Source organism: Bos indicus, chromosome 7 (genome assembly GCF_029378745.1).
Source record: "Bos indicus isolate NIAB-ARS_2022 breed Sahiwal x Tharparkar chromosome 7, NIAB-ARS_B.indTharparkar_mat_pri_1.0, whole genome shotgun sequence".
Classification (NCBI taxonomy): Eukaryota; Metazoa; Chordata; class Mammalia; order Artiodactyla; family Bovidae; genus Bos; species Bos indicus.
This window is the reverse complement of record NC_091766.1, coordinates 13,275,360-13,298,306: the sequence shown is the minus strand read 5'-3', so window position 1 is coordinate 13,298,306 and position 22,947 is coordinate 13,275,360. Positions and strand designations below refer to the sequence as shown.

The 22,947-nt window shown below is 41.5% G+C and overlaps 2 protein-coding genes and 1 pseudogene across 2 annotated transcripts; all 3 read left to right on the top strand.

The window, feature by feature from the left end:
• Nucleotides 1-9,991: 9,991 nt before the first annotated feature.
• Nucleotides 9,992-11,181, top strand: LOC139183974 (olfactory receptor 7G3-like; annotated as a pseudogene).
• A 5,500-nt stretch (nt 11,182-16,681) lies between these two features.
• On the top strand, nt 16,682-17,620 carry LOC109560911 (olfactory receptor 7G1-like). The gene has a single exon (XM_070792198.1). It carries the CDS (start codon nt 16,682-16,684, stop codon nt 17,618-17,620), a length of 939 nt encoding a protein of 312 aa, XP_070648299.1.
• A 4,257-nt stretch (nt 17,621-21,877) lies between these two features.
• Nucleotides 21,878-22,816, top strand: LOC139183894 (olfactory receptor 7G2-like). Its single transcript, XM_070792197.1, has one exon. The coding sequence runs from the start codon at nt 21,878-21,880 to the stop codon at nt 22,814-22,816; it is 939 nt and encodes a 312-aa protein (XP_070648298.1).
• The last annotated feature ends 131 nt before the right edge of the window (nt 22,817-22,947 follow it).

The window sequence follows — 22,947 nt, the reverse complement described above, 5'->3', positions numbered from 1 at the left end:
AGCTTTGAAAATTGAGCACCACCACCCCCCACCCCCACCCACACACACACACACTCCTCTGGGCCACAGAGACTGCAGACGGTTCACCTGTGAACAGCACTACTTAGCTCAGGAAACAGCGCACTTGAGTCTCCTGGGATGATCCCTCTTGTCCTGGAGCCAGTTGCCTTACTTAGGCCATCTACCCTTTGTGGGGGCAGATCTTCTGTCTCCATCCTTCAATATCCAGAAGAAAGGTAGATGAGTACATTGATAGCTCCAAGGTAATCTGAAGTGCCCAATAAATGCAGTGAGAAAATTGAAGAGTTTTTTTTAATAATTTTATTTATTTATTTTTGGCTGTGCTGGGTCAACAACACAAGAGAAGACTCTACACATGGAATCACCAGATGGTCAACACCAAAATCAGATTGATTATATTCTTTGCAGCCAAAGATGGAGAAGCTCTATACAGTCAGCAAAAACAAGACCAGGACCTGACTGTGGCTCAGATCATGAACTCCTTATTACCAAATTCAGACTTAAATTGAAGAAAGAAGGGAAAACCACTAGACCATTCAGGTATGACCTAAATCAAATCCCTGATGATTATACAGTGGAAGTGAGAAATAGATTTAAGGGCCTAGATCTGATTGATAGAGTGCCTGATGAACTATGGACGGAGGTTCGTGACATTGTATAGGAGACAGGGATCAAGACCATCCCCATGGAAAAGAAATGCCAAAAAGCAAAATGGCTGTCTGAGGAGGCCTTACAAATAGCTGTGAAAAGAAGAGAAGTGAAAAGCAAAGGAGAAAAGGAAAGATATAAGCATCTGAATGCAGAGTTCCAAAGAATAGCAAGGAGAGATAAGAAAGCCTTCTTCAGTGATCAATGCAAAGAAATAGAGGAAAACAACAGAATGGGAAAGACTAGAGATCTCTTCAAGAAAATTAGAGATACCAAGGGAACATTTCATGCAAAGATGGGCTCGATAAAGGATAGAAGTGGTGTGGACCTAACAGAAGCAGAAGATACTAAGAAGAGGTGGCAAGAATACACAGAAGAACTGTACAAAAAATATCTTCATGACCAATATAATCACAGTGGTTTGATCACTCACCTAGAGCCAGACATCCTGGAATGTGAAGTCAAGTGGGCTTTAGAAAGGAACAAAGCTAGTGGAGGTGATGGAATTCCAGTTGAGCTATTTCAAATCCTGAAAGATGATGCTGTGAAAGTGCTGCACTCAATATGCCAGCAAATTTGGAAAACTCAGCAGTGGCCACAGGACTGGAAAAGGTCAGTTTTCATTCCAATCCCAAAGAAAGGCAATGCCAAAGAATGCTCAAACTAGCACACAACTGCACTCATCTCACATGCTACCAAAGTAATGCTCAAAATTCTCCAAGCCAGGCTTCAGCAATATGTGAACCGTGAACTTCCAGATGTGCAAGCTGGTTTTAGAAAAGGCCGAGGAACCAGAGATCAAATTGCCAACATCCACTAGATCATGGAAAAAGCAAGAGAATTCCAGAAAAACATCTATTTCTGCTTTATTGACTATGCCAAAGCCTTTGACTGTGTGAATCACAATAAACTGTGGAAAATTCTGGAAGAGATGGGAATACGAGACCATCTGATCTGCCTCTTAAGAAATTTGTATGCAGGTCAGGAAGCAACAGTTAGAACTGGACATGGAACAACAGACTGGTTCCAAATAGGAAAAGGAGTTCGTCAAGGCTGTATATTGTCACCCTGTTTGTTTAACTTATATGCAGAGTACATCACGAGAAATGCTGGACTGGAAGAAACACAAGCTGGAATCAAGATTGCTGGGAGAAATATCAATAACCTCAGATATGCAGATGACACCACCCATATGGCAGAAAGTGAAGAGGAAGTAAAGAGACTCTTGATGAAAGTGAAAGTGTAGAGTGAAAAAGTTGGCTTAAAGCTCAACATTCAGGAAAGTAAGATCATGGCATCCGGTCCCATCACTGCATGGGAAATAGATGGGGAAACAGTGGAAACAGTGTCACACTTTATTTTTCTGGGCTCCAAAATCACTGCAGATGGTGACTGCAGCCATGAAATTAAAAGACACTTACTCCTTGGAAGGAAAGTTATGACCAACCTAGATAGCATATTCAAAAGCAGAGACATTACTTTGCCAACAAAGGTTCATCTAGTCAAGGCTATGGTTTTTCCAGTGGTCATGTACGGATGTGAGAGTTGGACTGTGAAGGAGGCTGAGCGCCGAAGAATTGATGCTTTTGAACTGTGGTGTTGGAGAAGACTCTTGAGTGTCCCTTGGACTGTAAGGAGATCCAACCAGTCCATTCTAAAGGAGATCAGCCCTGGGTGTTCTTTGGAAGGAATGATGCTAAAGCTGAAACTCCAGTACTTTGGCCACCTCATGCGAAGAGTTGACTCATTGGAAAAGACTCTGATGCTGGGAGGGATTGGGGGCAGGAGGAGAAGGGGACGACAGAGGATGAGATGGCTGGATGGCATCACTGACTTGATGGATATGAGTCTGAGTGAACTCCGGGAGTTGATGATGGACAGGGAGGCCTGGAGTGCTGCGATTCATGGGGTCGCAAAGAGTCGGACATAACTGAGCGACTGATCTGATCTGATCTGATCTGACAAGTTTTTGACTTTGGTATATATATCCTCCCACTTTCATCCAGTTTGCCTTCAGCTTTCATCATTTCTGGCTCTGATCTCCTAAATCCCAGGAACCCACCTGAGCATGAATGAGCCCCTTCAGAAATCTGGCACCTGTTCTATAATTCTCTACCAATTTTTTTGGTAGTGAGTGGGCCTGGAGTGGGGTGAGTTCAGCCTTTTTATTTTCCCATTCCTTGTTCCAGATTTCATTCTTAGAGAATTCAAGTCTTGTCCTCATCTCCTACTTGTGAGAACTCTGGGCAAGAAGGTTGAGACCCACTGGTCTACTTTTCTAGTCGTTCTTTGAAAACCTCCAAGCAAAACATTACAAAATATTTTAAACCATGAAAACAGCACAGTGAGCAGTAAAATAAATAGCCATCCAACCACCTTACAGAATTAATGCAAACCTTTTGTCTTATTGGCCTCAGACACCTTTAAAAAAATTGTGTCAAAGGTAGACATCATTACAGAGCATGCTAGATGCTCAGAAGAAAACTGCCCAGACAGAAGCCGGGAGCTACAAGCTTTCAGAGTGAACAGGGTCTCAGTGCAGTTTCAGGAAAACATATGTGTGTTAGAGCATATGGATATATGAACCTACCTTTTCAACTATAAATTGTAGGAAATCTAAATATAGATGAAGTGAATCAGAAGAGAAAAACAAATACCAGACATTAACGCATGGACGGAGGAGCCTGGTAGGAGGAGCTGGTAGGAGGAGCCTGGTAGGAGGAGCCTCCAAGGGGTCACGAATAGTCAGACACAACTAAGCGCCTTCACTTTCACTTTTCACTTTCATGCATTGGAGAAGGAAATGGCAACCCACTCCAGTGTTCTTGCCTGGAGAATCCCAGGGACAGGGGAGCCTGGTGGGCTGCCGTCTATGGGGTCACACAGAGTCGGACACGACTGAAGCAACTTAGCAGCAGCAGCAGCATGGAATCTGGAAAAATACTACCAATGAACCTTGTGCAGGGCAAGAATAAAGCCACAGCTGTAGAGACGGGACTTGTGGACACAGCAGGGGAAGGAAAGGATGGGACAAATTGAGAGAGTAGCATTGAAACATTGTGTGTGAGTGTATGTGTTAGTTGCTCAGTCATGTCTGACTCTTTGTGACCCCACAGACTGTAGCTTGCCAGGCTCCACTGTCCATGGAATTGTACAGGCAATAATACTGGAGTGAATTAAAAAATGGGCCAAAGAACTAAACAGACATTTCTCCAAAGAAGACATACAGATGGCTAACAAACACATGAAGAGATGCTCAACATCACTCATTATCAGAGAAATGCAAATCAAAACCACAATGAGGCACCATCTCACGCCAGTCAGAATGGCTGCTAGCAAAAAGTCTACAAACAATAAATGCTGGAGAGGGTGTGGAGAAAAGAGAACCCTCTTACACTGTTGGTGGGAATGGAAACTAGTACAGCCACTATGGAGAACAGTGTGGAGATTCCTTAAAAAACTGGAAATAGAACTGCCATATGACCTAGCAATCCCACTGCTGGGCATACACACTGAGAAAACCAGAAGGGAAAGAGACACGTGTACCCCAATGTTCATCGCAGCACTGTTTACACTAGCCAGGACATGGAAGCAACCTAGATGTCCATCAGCAGATGAATGGATAAGAAAGCTGTGGTACATATACACAATGGAGTATTACTCAGCTATTAAAAAAGAATACATTTGAAACAGTTCTAATGAGGTGGATGAAACTGTCTATTATACAGAGTGAAGTAAGTCAGAAAGAAAAACACCAATACGGTATATTAAAGCATATGTATGGAATTTATAAAGATAGTAATGATGACCCTATATATGAGACAGCAAAAGAGACACAGATGGATAGAATAGACTTTTGGACTCTGTGGGAGAAGGCAAGGATGGGATGATTTGAGAGAATAGCACTGAAACATGTATATTACCATATGTGAAATAGATCGCCAGTCCAGGTTCAATGCATGAGACAGGGTGCTCAAGGTCAGTGCACTGGGATGACCCTGAGGGATGGGCTGGGGAAGGAGGTGGGAGGGGTTTCAGGATGGGGGACACATGTACACCCATGGCTGATTCATGTCAATTTACAGCAAAAACCAATATTGTAAAGTAACTAGCCTCCAATTAAAATAAATAAATAAATTAAAAAAAAAAAAAAGAATCCTGGAGTGCATTGGCATTTCCTCCTCCAGGGGATCTTCCCAACCCAGGGATTGAACCCAGGTCTCCCCCATTGCAGGTAGATTCTTTACTATCTAAGCCACCAGGGAAGTCCTGAAACATACATTACCATATGTAAAACAGGTAGCCAGAAGGACGCTGCTGTATAACACAGGGAGCTCAGCTCAGTGCTCCGTGATGACTTAGAGGGATGGGATAGGGGTTTGTGTCTAGGAGGCTCAAGAGAGAGGGGATATATGTATATGAATGGCTGATTAAGGTTTCCCAGGTGGCTCAGCAGTAAAGAATCTGCCTTCAATGCAGAAGACACAGGAGACACTGGTTTAATCCCTGGGTTAATCCATGGCAACCCACTCCAGTATTCTTGCCTGGAGAATCCCATGGATAGAGGAGCCTGGTGGGCTACAGTCCATGGAGTCACAAAGAGTCAGACACTACTGAAGCAACTGAGCACGCATCCATGGCTGATTCACTTTGCTGTACAGCAGAATCTAACACAACATTGTAAAGCAATTATTTTCCATAAAAAAATCATTTAAAATATAGGTCAAATATTTCTGATGAAAATCTAGCACCCAAATTGAGATGTGCTCTAACCATAAAACATACACCAGATTTTGAACTCTTTCTATGAAAAAATAATATAAAATAGCTCACTAATAATTTTTATATTGGTTTCATGTTGAGACAACCTTTTGTATATATTGGGTTAAATAAAATTATATTAAAATAGAAAAATTTAAAGATAAGACGTACACATACACAGGAAGTCCTCTTTCTTATTATTTCCCTCCTGCCTTTCCCAGAGAATACTTGGTGGGCATTCACCATGCTTAGTTTAACACTGTTGTTACGTATGGATGTGTCTCCATAAATACTCTAGGAAACAGAATTGGACATACCCAAATACCCATTGACTCAGAGAAGGCAATGGCACCCGACTCCAGTACTCTTGCCTGGAAAATCCCATGGACGGAGGAGCCTGCTAGGCTGCAGTCCATGGGGTCGCTGAGGGTCGGACACGACTGAGTGATTTCACTTTCACTTTTCACTTTCATGCATTGGAGAAGGAAATGGCAACCCACTCCAGTGTTCTTGCCTGGAGAATCCCAGGGACAGGGGAGCCTGGTGGGCTTCCATTTATGGGGTCGCACAGAGTCGGACATGACTGAAGTGACTTAGCAGCAAATACCCATTGATGTTAGATTGATGTATGTTAAAATCAATGGGCCAGGGGTTAAAATGGGCCAGGACTTCCCTAGTGGCCCAATGGGTCACTTCCAGAACATGGGGCTCAGGTTTGATTCCTGGTCAGGGAACTAAATCCCACATGCCTCATGCAAGTTTGCATGCTACAGCTAAAAAGATCCTCCATGCTGTGACTAAGACCCAGTGCAGCCAAATAAATATTTTAAATACTGTAAAAAAAAAAAAATGAAGGAAGTATGAAACAATACTTGAATTTGAATTAGAACATGTTTTCTGGTAGGTTTGGTGGTGATGGTGGTGTGGTTTAGTTGCTAAGTCGTGTCCAACTCTTGAAACCCCATGAACTGTAGTCCACCAGACTCCTCTGTCCATGGGATTTCCCAAGCAAGAATACTGAAGTGGGTTGCCATTTCCTTCTCCAGGGAAACTTCCCTGGAAGTTTCAACCCAGGGATTGAACCCATGTCTCCTATATGGCAGGCGGTCTCCTGCGTTGCAGGCATTCTTTACTGCTGAGCCACCAAGGAAGCTCTGGTAGGTTTAAGCCCTTCATTGTCACTCTCTGTACTTTTCCAGATGCTTGAAATCTGACATTATAAAACATCATAAAAGTAAACAATTGTTCATTTTAAGGGGTATTTGTATATTTTCATAACTGTGACCATACTCTAGCTGTGTATAAATTGCTTTTATCCTTTAATATTTTTTCAGGCTAGCTTTATACATGTAGAACTAACTTAAATATTTTTATTTTGAGCATTAAAAAGTTAATATGATGAACATTCAAAAAATAAAGTAGGATGAAATAACATTAAAATAGTATTGCAATAACATGGCATATCATAGCCATGCCATAACTTATTTAAATGATTTCCTCCCTCTATTTCATTATACTAAGAGGATTCCCAGTGGGAATTTGTGCACATCCTTCCTTTCTCAGCCTTGAGACATTACCCTTGGGATGTTCTCCTTCCTCTGTCCCTCCTTTTTCACTCTGTCTCACTCTCAAGTTCCCTTCTAGGCATTAGGCCAAGGGAGAAAAGCAAAGTGAACACAAGAATCAAGATGTATTCAGCTTTTGTTATAAGAACTCAATTTCTTGAGAAATCAACCTATTTGTTTAGAGGAAGTTTCTCTAATACTTATTGGAAGCAGTTCAGCCAATAATTGAAAAAAGAATTAAAATATCATCATTTAGTAATTCGTCGTGAGTTAAGGGATCCAGGCCAAAAGTGTTATAAGAAGATAAATAGACATATGCTTCCTCATGAAAATATTTAAGGATGTTTGCCAAAAATTGACCTAAATTTAATCAAATTCTAGAGTAGAGGTAGGCACATTTTTTCCAAGAGAGAGCCAAATAGTAAAAGTTTTAGGTTTTGTGGGCCATATGGTCTTTGACATGAGTATTGTCAACTCAGATGTAGCAAGGAACCTGCCAAGGACAGTAAATAAATGAATGACTGTGTTCCAATAAACCTTTATTTACTATTACTAAAATAAATAAAATGAGGCTTCCTGGGTAGCTCAACAGGTAAAGAATCCGCCTGCAATACAGAAGACCCTGGTTCAATCCCTGGGTTGAGAAGATCCCCTGGAAAAGGGAACAGCTACACACTCCACTATTCTGGCCTGGAGAATTCCACGGACTATATTAGTCCACAGGGTCACAAAGAGTCGGACACCACTGAGCAACATTCACTTTCACTTTCAAACAGCAAGCAGAATTTTGTCCACAGACTGTATTTTCCCAAACTGTATTCTAGAGTACAGTCTTTTAAAAAATATTTGTTCATTTATTTGGCTGTGCTGGGTCTTTGTTGGGGCATGTGGGATCTTTGATCTTCGTTGTGGCATGCAGGATCTTTTGTTCTTTAGTGTGGCTTATGAACTCTTACATGCAGCATTCGGGATCTAGTTCCCTGACCAGGAATCCAACCTGGGCCCCCTGTAGTGAGAGCATGGAGTGTTAGCCACTGGACCATGATGGAGGTCCCTAGAATGCAGTCCTAATTTTATACTGGAATGATTTGCTTGGAGGCATCTTAAGGGAGAAAACAACATTCCATGACTGTTCTTCCAAGTAAGTACCCCTACTTGACAAAAAATAGATGGACTATAAAAACTTAGGACATGGGGCAGTGTGGAGGGAAATTTTGAGGAAATGTAAAATGAGAAAAGGAGAGAGGAGGAAGCAGGAAAAAAGACCTGTAACTGATTTGGTTTCAAAACAGACACACAGGGATTCCCTGGTAGTCCAGTGTTTAAGAATCCACTTGGCAATACTGGGGACACGGGTTCGATCCCTACTCTGGGAAGATCCCACATGCCTCGGAGCAACTAAGACCGTGTGCCGCAACTACTAAAGCCCGAGCACCCTAGAGCCTGTACCCCGCAACAAGAGACGCCACTCAGTAAGAAGCCTGCACACCACAGTGAAGGGTAGCCACAGCTCGACACAACTAGACAAAGCCCTCGAGCAGCAATGAGGTCCCAGTTTAGTTTATTTCAGTCGCTCAGTCATGTCCGACTCTTCGCGACCCCATGAATCGCAGCACACCAGGCCTCCCTGTCCATCACCAACTCCCGGAGTTCACACAGACCCACGCCCATCGAGTCAGTGATGCCATCCAGCCATCTCATCCTCTGTCGTCCCCTTCTCCTCCTGCCCCCAAACCCTCCCAGCATCAGAGTCTTTTCCAATGAGTCAACTCTTCGCATGAGGTGGCCAAAGTACTGGAGTTTCAGCTTTAGCATCATTCCTTCCAAAGAAATCCCAGGGCTGATCTCCTTCAGAATGGACTGGTTGGATCTCCTTGCAGTCCAAGGGACTCTCAAGAGTCTTCTCCAACACCACAGTTCAAAAGCATCAATTCTTTGGCTCTCAGCCTTCTTCACAGTCCAACTCTCACATCCATATATGACCACTGGAAAAACCATAGCCTTGACTAGACGGACCTTTGTTGGCAAACTAATGTCTCTGCTTTTCAATGTGCTGTCAAGGTTGGTCATAACTTTCCTTCCAAGGAGTAAGCGTCTTTTAATTTCATGGCTGCAGTCACCATCTGCAGTGATTTTGGAGCCCCAAAAAATAAAGTCTGACACTGTTTCCACTGTGGCCATAGCAAACACCCTCTTCCAACAACACAAGAGAAGACTCGACACATGGACATCACCAGATGGTCAACACTGAAATCAGATTGATTATATTCTTTGCAGCCAAAGATGGGGAGCTGACTGTGGCTCAGATCATGAACTCCTTATTGCCAAATTCAGACTTAAATTGAAGAAAGTAGGGAAAACCACTAGACCATTCAGGTATGACCTAAATCAAATCCCTTATGATTATACAGTGGAAGTGAGAAATAGATTTAAAGGACTAGATCTGATAGAGTGCCTGATGAACTATGGAATGAGGTTCATGACATTGTATAGGAAACAGGGATCAAGACCATCCCCATGGAAAAGAAATGCCAAAAAGCAAAATGGCTGTCTGAGGAGGCCTTACAAATAGCTGTGAAAAGAAAAGAAGCGAAAAGCAAAGGAGAACAGGAAAGATATAAGCATCTGAATGCAGAGTTCCAAAGAATAGCAAGAAGAGATAAGAAAGCCTTCCTCAGTGATCAATGCAAAGAAATAGAGGATAACAACAGAATGGGAAAGACTAGAGATCTCTTCAAGAAAATTAGAGATACCAAGGGAACATTTCATGCAAAGATGGGCTCAATAAAGGACAGAAATGGTATGGACCTAACAGAAGCAGTAGATATTAATAAGAGGTGGCAGGAATACACAGAAGAACTGTACAAATGAGGTCCCAATGCAGCCATAAATACATATATCTTAAAAAAAGGAAAAGGCCCCATAGACACAAAATTAAGGAAGTTTCTCTGAAGTTTTGTTTTCTTGTCTCCATCTTTCCATCAGCTCCACTTGTCATGAAACCTGGAAACCTCTCCAATACCTCAGAATTCCTCCCTCTGGGACTGTCAGGGGATCCAGAATTGCAGCCCCTCCTTTTCTGCCTGTTCCTGTCCATGTACTTGGTCACTGTGCTGGGTAACCTGCTCATCATCCTGGCCATCATCTGTGACCCCCACCTCCACACCCCCATGTACTTCTTCCTCTCCAACCTGTCCTTTGTAGACATCTGCTTCACCTCCACAACCATACCTAAGATGCTGGTGAACATCCAGACCCAGAGCAAATCCATCAGTTACACAGTTACAAATCTGCTTGGTCCAGACATTTGCTGGACTGGAAAATGGAGTGCTGGTGATGATGGCCTATGATCGATTTGTGACCATCTGTCACCCGCTGAGGTACAAGGCCATCATGAATCCCAAGCTCTGTGGGCTGCTGGCTCTGGTCTCTTTCTCTATTAGTGTTCTCAACACCCTGCTCCACACTCTGATGGCCCTGTGGCTATCCTTTTGCACAGACCTGAAAATTCACTTTTTCTGTGAACAGGCTCATATTCTCAAACTCACCTGTTCGACATCCTTGTCAATAACATCCTTGTGTATTTAGTGGGATCAGCCTGTTGGGTATTATTCCTCTCTCTGGGATAATTGTCTCTAATTGTCTCTTATATTCGAATTGTCTCTTCTGTCCTGAAAATCCCATCAACTGGTGGAAAGTATAGGCATTTTTCTATCTGTGAGTCACGATTAATAGTTGTTTCCTTGTTTTACGAGACAGGCTTTGGAGTGTACCTTAGTTCTGTACACTAGAACTTAGGGCTTCCCTGGTGGCTCAGAGGTTAAAGTGTCTGCCTCCAATGCAGGAGACCCAGGATTGATCCCTGGGTTCAATCCCTGGGTTGGGAAGTGCCCCTGGAGAAGGAAATGGCAACCTACTCCAGTATTCTTGCCTGGAAAATCCCATGGTCGGAGGAGCCTGGTAGGCTACAGTCAATGGGGTCGCAAAGAGTCAGACACAACTGAGCGACTTCACTTTCACTTTCTTTAGTTCTGTAGCCACTCATTCCTCCAGAAAGAGTGCAATAGTATCTGTGGTGTACACTATGATCACTCCTATGATGAACCCCTTTGTCTGTAGCCTGAAGAACAAGGACATGATGGGGGCTTTGAAGAAATTCATCTCTAGAATATCATGTTTCCATTGATGTTCAGTTGCTTTGTACTTATATTCCTAGAATATAGAGCTTCCCTGGTGGTTCAGATGGTAGAGAATCTGCCTGCAGTGAAGGAGACCCAGGTTCAATCCCTGGGTCAGGAAGATTCCCCAGAGAAGAAAATGGCAACCCACTTCAGTATTCTTGCCTGGAGAATCCCATGGACAGAGGAGCCAGGTGGACTACAATCCATGGGGCTGCAAAGACTTCAGGGCTGCAAAGAGTTGGACACGACTGACTGTCTTTCACTCCCTAGAATATAAAAGGAAGAGATAAATAATGAGCAGTCCAGAAAGTCTGACCAACTTCTTGAAATACTTAATACCAGAGATCAAATGGCTAAGGATGAGAATTTTTTTTAATTAAAAAACTAGGGTTTCTCTTTTTAAAATTTTATTTTACTTTATTTTTAAATATTTATTTATTTGGCTGCTCCGGATCTTAGTTGCAGCATGTGGGATCTAGTTCCTTGACCAAGGATAGAACCCAGGTCCCCTGCATTGGGAGTGCAGAGTCTTAGCCACTGGACCAGGAAAGTTCTCATTTTTATATTTTTGGGGGGTAAGAATTTTGGAATCAGACCACCTGAATTTGAATCCTACTTCTACTAAACAATAGCTCTGTGACCTTTGACAGTTTACTTGAACTTTCTAAGCTCAGCTTCCTCATCTGCAAAATTGGCATAATGATATTATAATATTTACAATTTTGGAAGATTTTAATTACTTCAGCTCTGTCAGTGAGAATGCCCACTTTCATCAATAATAAGGTAAAAGTCTTGACTCCAACAGGTCAAATGATAAAAACAGTTATCATCTTTTCTAACAGTGACTTCAAAGGTCAGGTAGGTCTAGGCACAAAAGCACAGGACTCCATTTCATTCTTTTTGCCTTCTTAAGGCTGGTCCCCTGATGGTCACCGATGGCTATAGCTGGGCAGAGACATTTCAGACACAACATGTGTGCATGCTCAGTTGCTTGGTCATGTCCATCTTTGTGACCCTGTGGACTGTAACCCACCAGGCTCCTCTGCCCATGGGATTTCCCAGGCAAGAATACTGGAGTGGGTTGTCATTCCCTTCTCCAGGGGATCAAACTCAGGGATCAAACCCACATCTCCTGCATCCATTGTATCTCCTACATTGCAGGCAGATTCTTTACTACTGAGCCACCAGGTAAGCCCTTTCAGATACAGTCAGTTCAGTTCAGTTGCTCAGTCGTGTCCACCTCTGTGATACCATGAACTGCAGCACGCCAGGCCTCCCTGTCCATCACCAACTCCCAGAGTTCACCCAAACGCATGTCCATTGAGTCAATGATGCCATCCAACCATCTATCCTCTGTCGTCCCCTTCTCCTCCCATCTTCAAACTTTCCCAGAATCAGGATCTTTTCCAACGAGTCAGTTCTTCGCATCAAGTGGCCAAAGTACTGGTTTCATCTTCAGCATCAGTTCTTCCAATGAATATTCAGGAATGATTTCCTTTAGGATTGACTGGTTTGATCTCCTTGCAGTCCAAGAGACTACTCTCAAGAGTCTTCTCTAACACCACAGTTCAAAAGCATCAATTCTTCGGCGCTCAGTTTTCTTTATAGTCCAACTCTCACATCCATATATGACTACTGTAAAAAAACATAGCTTTAACTAGACAGACCTTTGTTGGCAAAGTAATGTCTCTGCTTTTTAATAAGCTGTCTAGGTTGGTCATAACTTTTCTTCCAAGGAGTAAGCGTCTTTTAATTTCTTGACTGCAGTCACCATCTGCAGTGATTTTGGACACCCCCCCCCCAAATAAAATTCTGTCACTGTTTCCACAGTTTCCCCATCTATTTGCCATGAAGTGATGGGATCGGATGCCATGATCTTAGTTTTCTGAATGTTGAGTTTTAAGCCTACCTTTTCACTCTCCTCTTTCACTTTGATCAAGAGGCTCTTTAGTTCTTCTTTGCTTTCTGCCATAAGGGTGGTGTCATCTGCATATCTGAGGTTATTGACATTTTCCCCGGCAGTCTTGATTCCAACTTGTGCTTCATCCAGTCCAGCGTTTCTCATGATGTACTCTGCATATAAGTTAAATAAGCAGGGTGACAATATACAGTCTTGACACACTCCTTTCCCGATTTGGAACCAGTCTACTGTTCTATGTCCAGTTCTAACTGTTGCTTCTTGACCTACATACAGATTTAATATTGTCAGACACAGTAACTAGAAATAAAACTCTCTCCCTCTCCTTCGGTCTTTTTGCAATGCAAAAAGAATCTTGCCCAGGAGATGCCCCAAAGACATTGTTTTTATTATCAGCCTGAACTGACACATGTTCTGCATTAGTTTCCTATTGTCACTGTAATGGACTTCCCTGGTGGCTTAGTTGATAAAGAATCTGCCTACAATGCAGAAGATCTGGGTTCAGTCCCTGGGTTGGGAAGATCCCCTGGAGAAGGAAATGGCAACCCACTCTAGGATTCTTGCCTGAAGAATTCTGTGGACAGAAGAGCCTGATGGGCTCCAGTCTATGGGGTCGCAAAGAGTCAGACATAACTGAGCAACTTTCACTTACTCACTGTCATTGTAACACATATCACAAGCTTAGTATCTTAAAACAACACAAATGTTTTCTTTTGCAGTCTTGGAAGTCAAAAGCCTGAAATCAGCTACACTGGGCAAAAGTCAAAGTGTTGGGCTCCTTCTGAAAGTTCTGAGAAAAGAATGAAATGCCGAATTTGCAGGGAGTTTTTGTTGTTTTTGTTTTTTGCCATTCATCACGGCTTGTAGGATCTTAGTTCCTTGACCAGGAATTGAACCCCGGTTAGTGCTGTGAGAATGCCAGGAATTCCCTAATCACTGGAATGCCTGGGAATTTCTCAGAGTTATTATTTAATACATAAAGAATTTCTCTTCAGGGTGATGAAAATGATCAGGAAATGGATAATGTTAGTGGTCACACAACATTGTGGATGTTCTTAATGCCATGGAATTGTACACTTTAAATGGCTGAAATAATATTTTTTTCTCTTTTAAAAGGAGAACCACTTTATTTTGAGTAGTAAACAAAATTCCATTTATAACATAATAAACAAATATTCCATCAGTTTCTTCACAGTCCAAAGAACAAAGCCCCTGACTTAATTAGAATTTACATTTAACCTTAAATATTTTAAAATCCATCCAGATCAACTTTGGAATTTTAATCTTGCCCGATACTATGAAAGAGGGCAAAACTTGATTGACAGTCAGATTCCTACTTTTTTCTGTTAGCCACTTTTGAGATGATAAATTTTATATCTATTCAAAGTGATTAAAATTTTGGAAGGTAATATGCAAAGATATTTTTATGACCTTAGAGAAGTTAAACATTTGAAAGAATAGCACAATCCAAAAGGGAAAGACTGAGAAATTCAAGCACTTTAAAAATAAGCTACTAAAACAAATGATTCAAAAAATGAAAATTTAGAATTGTTCTTTCAGTATAGTGAAGAAAAAAGCAGGGCAAGTAAACTTCCAGTGAAATATCTCCACATGTGACATTGCTCACCACATCAATATCAACGTGCTTTTATTACTCAGTACAGAAATAAACAACTTTTAATATAGTCCAGCTCTCTTAAAAACCAATCCTTCTCCTCTTATCCTCTGCAACCACCATTCTACTTTCTGTCTTTACAAAGTTGCCTATTCTAGATACCTCATAACTTAAATCATATAATATTTGTCCTTTTCGGCTTGGTTTATTTCACATAGCATAAAGCTTTTAAGGTTGTAATGTGTAATGCTGTAATGTGTCAGAATTTCATTCCTTCTTATATGGCTGAAATGAATGAATGAATGAATTTCACATCTACAATTATAAACCATAACCAATTATAACCTGATATTATTGATTACATGGATATGTCATTGGTTGTATCTAAAAAAAGAATACTGTTGTCCAATTAGAGAAAAACGGTGTGTCCACATTTGCACTGGGTGTGAAATACATATGAGCAGAAAAAGGTGGAACAGTGACTGGTGAATACCTGGCCTCATAGCATCAGGGACTCCACCACCCTAAATTCTTCCATTATATCTTCTTGGTCTCTAAGGATTTGCACTGGCCTGGCATCAGCATGATGATGAAATTGTTTGACTAATGAGGAGCTTTGGGTATTGGTCCTCCAAAGGTACAGAGACTAAAAATTGTCGGTGACAGCCTCACTCAACAGCACTTCCTCGATACTATCAGCACACATGTGCCTCCTCCTGGAAATGACCCTCCTCCCCCTCTGCTCAGGAGCCTAGTGCTTCTCTCAGTCCATCTCCTCTTATTAAAACTTCAGCTTTCATTACTCAACATCTAGGAGACACATCATTGCGTCTCGACAAGAGTCTGTCATTACCTAGTAAAGTCATTCAGGTAAACCTTCATTCCTGTTTGGCAATCAAGAGAGGTGTTTTACCACAAGTTTAACCAGGGGAAATTGTGAGAAGAGGACATGCATAAAATTATTAGAACCAAGGCATCCATTTGCCTCTTGCCTGTCTTCTCTTTTCTCGACATGTTCCTTTGTATCTTTCCTGTAATCTTCAAACAGCTCTTATTCTGCCAGTCTCCTACTGTTTCTCCATTCTCAAAGACTATTTGCCTTGTCAGCAGGAATGTGCTTGTTTACAAACATGGTGATTGTTTTCCATGTTTTCCACTTTGCTGGCATTTAACTTCCTTTCTGTAGCGATTCGGGGAAGAGGCTTGGGCAGTTTGACCGTATCTTGTACTTCCGGGTTTTTGACACAGCTTTGTATTATCTCTGTTGCCAGGCTGTGAGGTCTCTGGGGAAGGAGGTGATGATTCAGATAGACTCATCAGCCCTGATTACCTGCTTCTCCTAATAAAGTTACCAAATGTTATTATAAAAATAATCAGAACAACATGGTGTGATTTTATCTTTTAAGATAATTTATAATTTATTTATTTATTTTTGGCTGTGCTGAGTCTTCATTGCTGAGAGGGCTTTTCTCTAGTTGGTGAGCACAGGGGCTATTCTCTAGTTGCAGTGTGCAGGCTTCTCACTGCAGTGACTTCTCTTGTTGCAGAGCACAGGCGCTAGGGCACATGGGCTTCAGTAGTTGCAGTGTGTGGGCTCAGCCATTGCGGCTCCCACGGTCTAGAGCACAAGCTCAGTAGTTGTAGTGCATGGGCTTAGTTGCCTCGGGGCATCTGGGATCTTCCTGGATCAGGGACCGAACCATGTTTCTTAAATTGGCAAATGGATTCTTTACCACTGAGTCACCAGGGAAGCCGGATAGTGTAATTTTTAAAACGGCTATTCTTCAACTCTTTCCATAATTAACAAATGTTGACACACTGCTTTTAGTAATTTCAGGTCTTTATTCAAAATAACGAAATAATGTGTGTTCCTCTATTCCATTACATCCTTTCTCAAATTGGGGTTTGCCTCTGGTGATACACCTGCTGCTGGACTAGGGGCCACGTCTTTCCCATCAGATTTATCAACAATATGGAACCAAGAAACCAAACCGATGTTTCAGAATTCCTTCTCATGAGCCTGACAGAAGACCCAGAACTGAAGATCACCTTCTTCAAACTGTTCCTGTCCATGTACCTGGTTACTGTCCTGGGAAACCTGCTCATCATCCTGGCTGTCATCTCTGACTCCCACCTCCACACCCCCATGTACTACTTCCTCTCCCATCTGTCCTTTACAGACATCTGTTTAAGCACAACCATGATCCCAAAGATCCTAGTGAACATTCAAGCACAGAATCAGAGCATCACTTACACAGGCTGCATCACCCAGATCTGCTTTGTTCTGACTTTTGTTTGTTGGGAAAATTTTCTCCTTTTAGTAATGGCCTATGACCGCTATGTGGCTATTTGTCACCCACTGAGGTACACAGTCATCATGAACCCTCGCCTCTGTCTTCAGCTGATTCTACTCTCCTTGTTCATCAGCATTGCGGACGCTGTGCTCCACAGTCTGATGGTGTTGCGACTGTCCTTCTGCACAGACCTGGAAATCCCCCTCTTCTTCTGTGAAGTTGTTCAGGTCATCAAACTTGCATGTTCTGACACTCTCATCAATAACACCCTGATATATTTTGTGGCTAGCTTATTTGCTGGTGTTCCTCTTTTTGGAATCATTTTCTCTTATATTCAAATTGTTTCCTCCATTTTGAAAATGTCATCATCAGGCAGAAAGTATAAAGCTTTTTCTACCTGTGGGTCTCACCTCTCAGTTGTTACCTTGTTCTATGGGACAGCTTTTGGGGTGTATATTAGTTCTGCAGTTACTGATTCTTCTAGGAAGACTGCAGTGGCTTCGTTGATGTACACTGTGGTCACTCCTGTGATGAACCCCTTCATCTACAGCCTGAGGAACAAAGACATGAAGGGAGCTTTGAGGAAACTCATTGGTAGGGTATCTTCTTTTCTGTGATGTGTCATTGGGTATGGGATGGGTTCACTACAATGAATCAAAGTAAAAGGAATGCTAATGAGATAGAAAGCCTGCCTTTTTCACCACCAGGTTCTTAAATGAATAGATAATATGATAAGCCAAGTGCATTTTAACTTAGGGTTAATACCTGACTTGATTTTTTTTTAATTTTATTTTATTTTTAAACTTTACAATATTGTATTAGTTTTGCCAAATATCGAAATGAATCCGCCACAGATATACCCGCATTCTCCATCCTGAACCCTCCTCCCTCCTCCTTCCCCTCCCCTCCCTCTGGGTCGTCCCAGTGCACCAGCCCCAAGCATCCAGTACCGTGCACGAACCTGGACTGGCAACTCGTTTCATACATGATATTATACATGTTTCAATGCTATTCTCCCAAATCTCCCCACCCTCTCCCTCTCCCACAGAGTCCATAAGACTGAGCTATATATCAGTGTCTCTTTTGCTGTCTCGTACACAGGGTTATTGTTACCATCTTTCTAAATTCCATATATATGCGTTATATACTGTATTGGTGTTTTTCTTTCTGGCTTACTTCACTCTGAATAATAGGTTCCAGTTTCATCCATCTCATTAGAACTGATTCAAATGTATTCTTTTTAATGGCTGAGTAATACTCCATTGTGTATATGTACCACAGCTTTCTTATCCATTCATCTGCTGATGGACATCTAGGTTGCTTCCATGTCCTGGCTATTATAAACAGTGCTGGGATGAACATTGGGGTACACGTGTCTCTTTCAATTCTGGTTTCTTCAGTGTATGCCCAGCAGTGGGATTGCTGGATCATAAGGCAGTTCTATTTCCAGTTTTTTAAGGAATCTCCACACTGTTCTCCATAGTGGCTGTACTAGTTTGCATTCCCACCAACAGTGTAAGAGAGTTCCCTTTTCTCCATGCCCTCTCCAGCATTTATTGCTTGTAGACTTTTGGATAGCAGCCATTCTGACTGGCGTGAAATGGTACCTCATAGTGGTTTTGATTTGCATTTCTCTGATAATGAGTGATGTTGAGCATCTTTTCATGTGTTTGTTAGCCATCTGTATGTCTTCTTTGGAGAAATGTCTATTTAGTTCTTTGGCCCATTTTTTGATTGGGTCATTTATTTTTCTGGAGTTGAGGTGTAGGAGTTGCTTGTATATTTTTGAGATTAGTTGTTTGTCCGTTGCTTCATTTGCTATTATTTTCTCCCATTCTGAAGGCTGCCTCATGCTACTATGAATAAAGGTATGTAAATATATCAGATGTTTTATTAAATTTGTTTTTAGAATTGTTATTATCATTATTTTTGGCTACACTGCTTGGCTTGTAGGATCTTTGTTCCCTGACCAGGGATCAAATCCAGGCCCCCACAGTCAAAGCTCAGAGTCCTAACCACTGGATCATCAGGGAATTCCCTAGAATTGTTATTTTTTAACTACACACTTTCCTGCCTCTCTTTGAAAATGCTATCTATACTCACGATTTAATCTTTCAAAAATTTAGTTTTAAAATGATCATACAGCAAAATGCCCTTCTTGTGTGCAGCTCTCTGTATTTTAAGACATACATTGATTCTTACCACCACCACCACAGTCAATATACAGAGCAGTTACATCATCTGCCAACAAACTGCCCTGGACCAGACTAGGCACTTGGTCCTCCGTGTTTGTGAACCTCTCTGAGCCACTGATCTGCTTTTTAGCCTTACCTTTTCTGTGCTTTTCATGATATCATATAAATGAAATCATACATCACCTCAACCTGTGCATGAATACTTTGAGTTGTTCTACTCAAAATTGCCCAAGACAAAATCAACTCACATGTACTTCCGTGGATATGCATAAGTAAACTGCGGTTAAATCATCATAATAGAAACACACCAGTAAAGAAGAATGAATAACTGAGATAGGCAGCAACTTGAATGATTCTCAGTAGCATTATGCTGAGTGAAAGAAGCCCCATGCAAAAATCAAACCTTTATTTAAAAAATCTTATCCTGGAGCAAATTGATGATCTGATTCTTGGTTTGGTAGGTTAAACATTTTAGGATCATATTATTCCTGGTGTTTAAAATTTGAATTGTAGATTCATTTTACTTGCTAGGTTTTTTCCTCCCTCTCCTTCCATTTTTGTATTCATACATTATCACCTAACAGATTCACAGTTGCCCTTGGCAATTACCAGTCCTCTAGCCTTGAATTCAGACTGATAACTAATCCCTGATACTCAGTGATTTTGAGAACATCACCAAATTCAGCTACCAAACCACTGACTAATTTGATTCAGTTCTGCCCTGGGGGCTTCTTTTGAAACTTTCTGCTGTTCTAAGTCCAAAGTTGTAGTCCTAGAAAGAGTCCCCAACTCTTGTGTTCACTCCCATTTCTCAGTAACAAACCTCCACAAATGCCTTTGGTTTTTTAAATTCGATATTTCTAAGTCTTTTGTATTTTCTATTATTTTATGTGTTCAAAGCAAATGAGATTAAGATAGTAAGGGATGACAGTACAAGGCTCTCCTGTCTCATGTCGGTTCTAAAATATCAAGAAACTTGTATGTTCACAAGTTCATACAATAGCAGTGAACAGTGAAAGGAGTTAATTGACAAATAGATGAAAATATTTTTTTAATTTTTTATTTTGTATTGGGGTGTAGCACATTAACAATATTGTGATAGTTTCGGGTGAACAGTGAAGAAACTCAGCCATACATATACATGCATCCATTCTCCCCCAAACTCCCCTCCTATCCAGGCTGCAGTGTAACACTGAGCAGAGTTCCCTGAGCTATACAGTAGGTCCTTGTTGGTTATCCATTTTAAATATGGCATTAGACACATGCAACTCTTGAATTCCTTAAAGATGAAAATTATTTTAATTGATATTAATGTGGAGTACCATGCCAACCTGTTAGATAATGGATAAAATATAATTAAATGTACTGAGATTATGCTTGACCACTGTTGTCTTGGGATGACATTGTAACCCCTTACAGCTTTATGAAAAGTTAAGAGATGAACATGAGGCAGTACAGATGCAGAAAAGTCCACTTGGTCTCATGGGGTCAGAAAAGCAACCATCTTTAATTTCTCCCACGTAGAGTCTTGATCTTAAGGATTTGCACTTTCCTGGGATCACAGTGACAATGAATCGTCTGGTTAATGAGGAGCTTTGGAAATTGAAATCTCCAGGGTTCAAGACTGTGATCTGCCTGTGACTACCTCAATCAACTATACCTTTTCTAGGAAAGTAGTAGCACACCTGAGACTCTTCCCATAAATGATCCCTCCTGCCCAGGAGCTGGTGACTCACTCAGACCTTCTGTTCTTCCTAAGGACAGCTGTTCTGTGTGGTACATCAGAGATGTCAAGCATCTTTCCACTGTGATACCAGCAAGGTGGCCTAAATTCCTTTAGTGAATATTTGGTGTTTTGGTACAGGTTCATATAGGGGAAGCTGTGAAAACAGTATATACATCAGATGATTAGAACCCAGTCTCTCTGCCTAACATGACATCTTTACCCTTTTTAAATTATATTTTACACCAATATTTGTAAGCATATTTAATTTACTAATATGAAACTCTCTATATGACCTTGTACTTCTTTCTGATTAGAAATCTTCCTGTTCAGATACAGGGTGACTTTTAAAGAATTGTCCAATATTTCTTTGTGCATCTGTCATTGTAGGGGAGGGGAGAAAACTTGATAAGCTTCATCTTATCTTTCCATTTTTGGTTCTTGACATATCTATGTATTATTTCTTTTCCCTGGCCCTGAGGTCACTGGGGATCCAGACAAAATTTTCAGTGGCCTCCCTCATCTGTTTCTCTTTATAAAATTACTAATTTTTTTGATTTGGCTGCACCAGGTCTTAGTTATGGCATATGGGATCTAGTTCCCTGACCAGGGATCAAACCCAGGCTCTCTACATTGGGAACACAGTGTCTTAGCTACTGGACCATCAGGGAAGTCCCCTAATGTTTCAAATAATCAGAACAGTACAGATAGTTTATAAAAGAACCATGTCTTTATCCTTTCTAGCATTAATTGCTCATGCTCTGAAATACCAACTTTGGGTATTTTAAGGACAGAAAAATATGCATGCAGAAGGCATTACTTTTCCCCTCCCTTCATTAATCTCCTTCCCTTTCCAAGATGGTGTGGATCTCTTGTGATACTCCTGATGCTCATCTAGGGACCACAGGTTTCCATGTCTTTTTTAACCACATCTTTTTCATCAGATCATCAACAACATGGAATCCAGAAATCACACAGATGTTTCAGAATTCCTTCTCATGAGACTGACAGAGGACCCAGAACTGAAGACCATTTTCTTCAGCCTGTTCCTGTCCATGTACCTGGTCACTGTCCTGGGAAACCTGCTCATCATCCTGGCTGTCATCTCTGACTCCCACCTCCACACCCCCATGTACTTCTTCCTCTCCAATCTGTCCTTTACTGATATCTGTTTAAGCACAACCATGATCCCAAAGATTCTAGTGAATGTCCAAACACAGAATCAGAGCATCACTTACACAGGCTGTCTCACCCAGATCTGCTCTGCCCTGATTTTTGTTAGTTGTGAAAATTTTCTCCTTGGAGCAATGGCCTATGACCACTATGTGGCCATTTGTCACCCCCTGAGATACACTGTCATAATGACCCCCCACCTGTGTGCTGTGCTGATTCTCATCTCATTATCTGTCAGCATCGTGGATGCCCTGCTCCACAGTCTGTTGGTGTTGCGACTGTCCTTCTGCACCGACTTGGAAATCTCTCTCTTCTTCTGTGAAGCTGTTCAGGTCATCAAGCTTGCCTGCTCTGACACCCTCATTAATAATATTGTCTTGTATTTTGCAGTTAGCATATTAGGTGGCATTCCTCTTTCTGGAATCCTTTTCACTTATACTCAAATTGTTTCCTCTATTTTGAGAATGCCATCATCAAGCAGAAAGTATAAAGCTTTTTCTACCTGTGGGTCTCACCTCTCAGTTGTTTCCTTGTTCTATGGAACAGGTTTTGGACTGTATATTTGTTCTGCCATTTCTGAGTTCTCTGGGAAAACTGCAGTGACTTCATTGATGTACACTGTGGTCACTCCCATGATGAACCCCTTCATCTATAGCCTGAGAAACAGAGACATGAAAGGAGCTTTGAGGAAACTCATTGGTAGTGTAGCTTCTTTTCTGTGATGTGTCATTGAACTTGAGATAAGGCTACTAGAATAAGGCCAAATTAGAAGATTACTGATGAGCTAGAATGCCTGACTCTTTCATCACCAGGTTCTTAAATGAATATATAACATGATGGCTAAGTGCATTTT

Excerpts from the sequence above, each read along its gene's own strand:
- LOC109560911 (XM_070792198.1), top strand. The coding sequence starts at position 16,682 with ATGGAACCAAGAAACCAAACCGATGTTTCAGAATTCCTTCTCATGAGC.
- LOC139183894 (XM_070792197.1), top strand. The coding sequence starts at position 21,878 with ATGGAATCCAGAAATCACACAGATGTTTCAGAATTCCTTCTCATGAGA.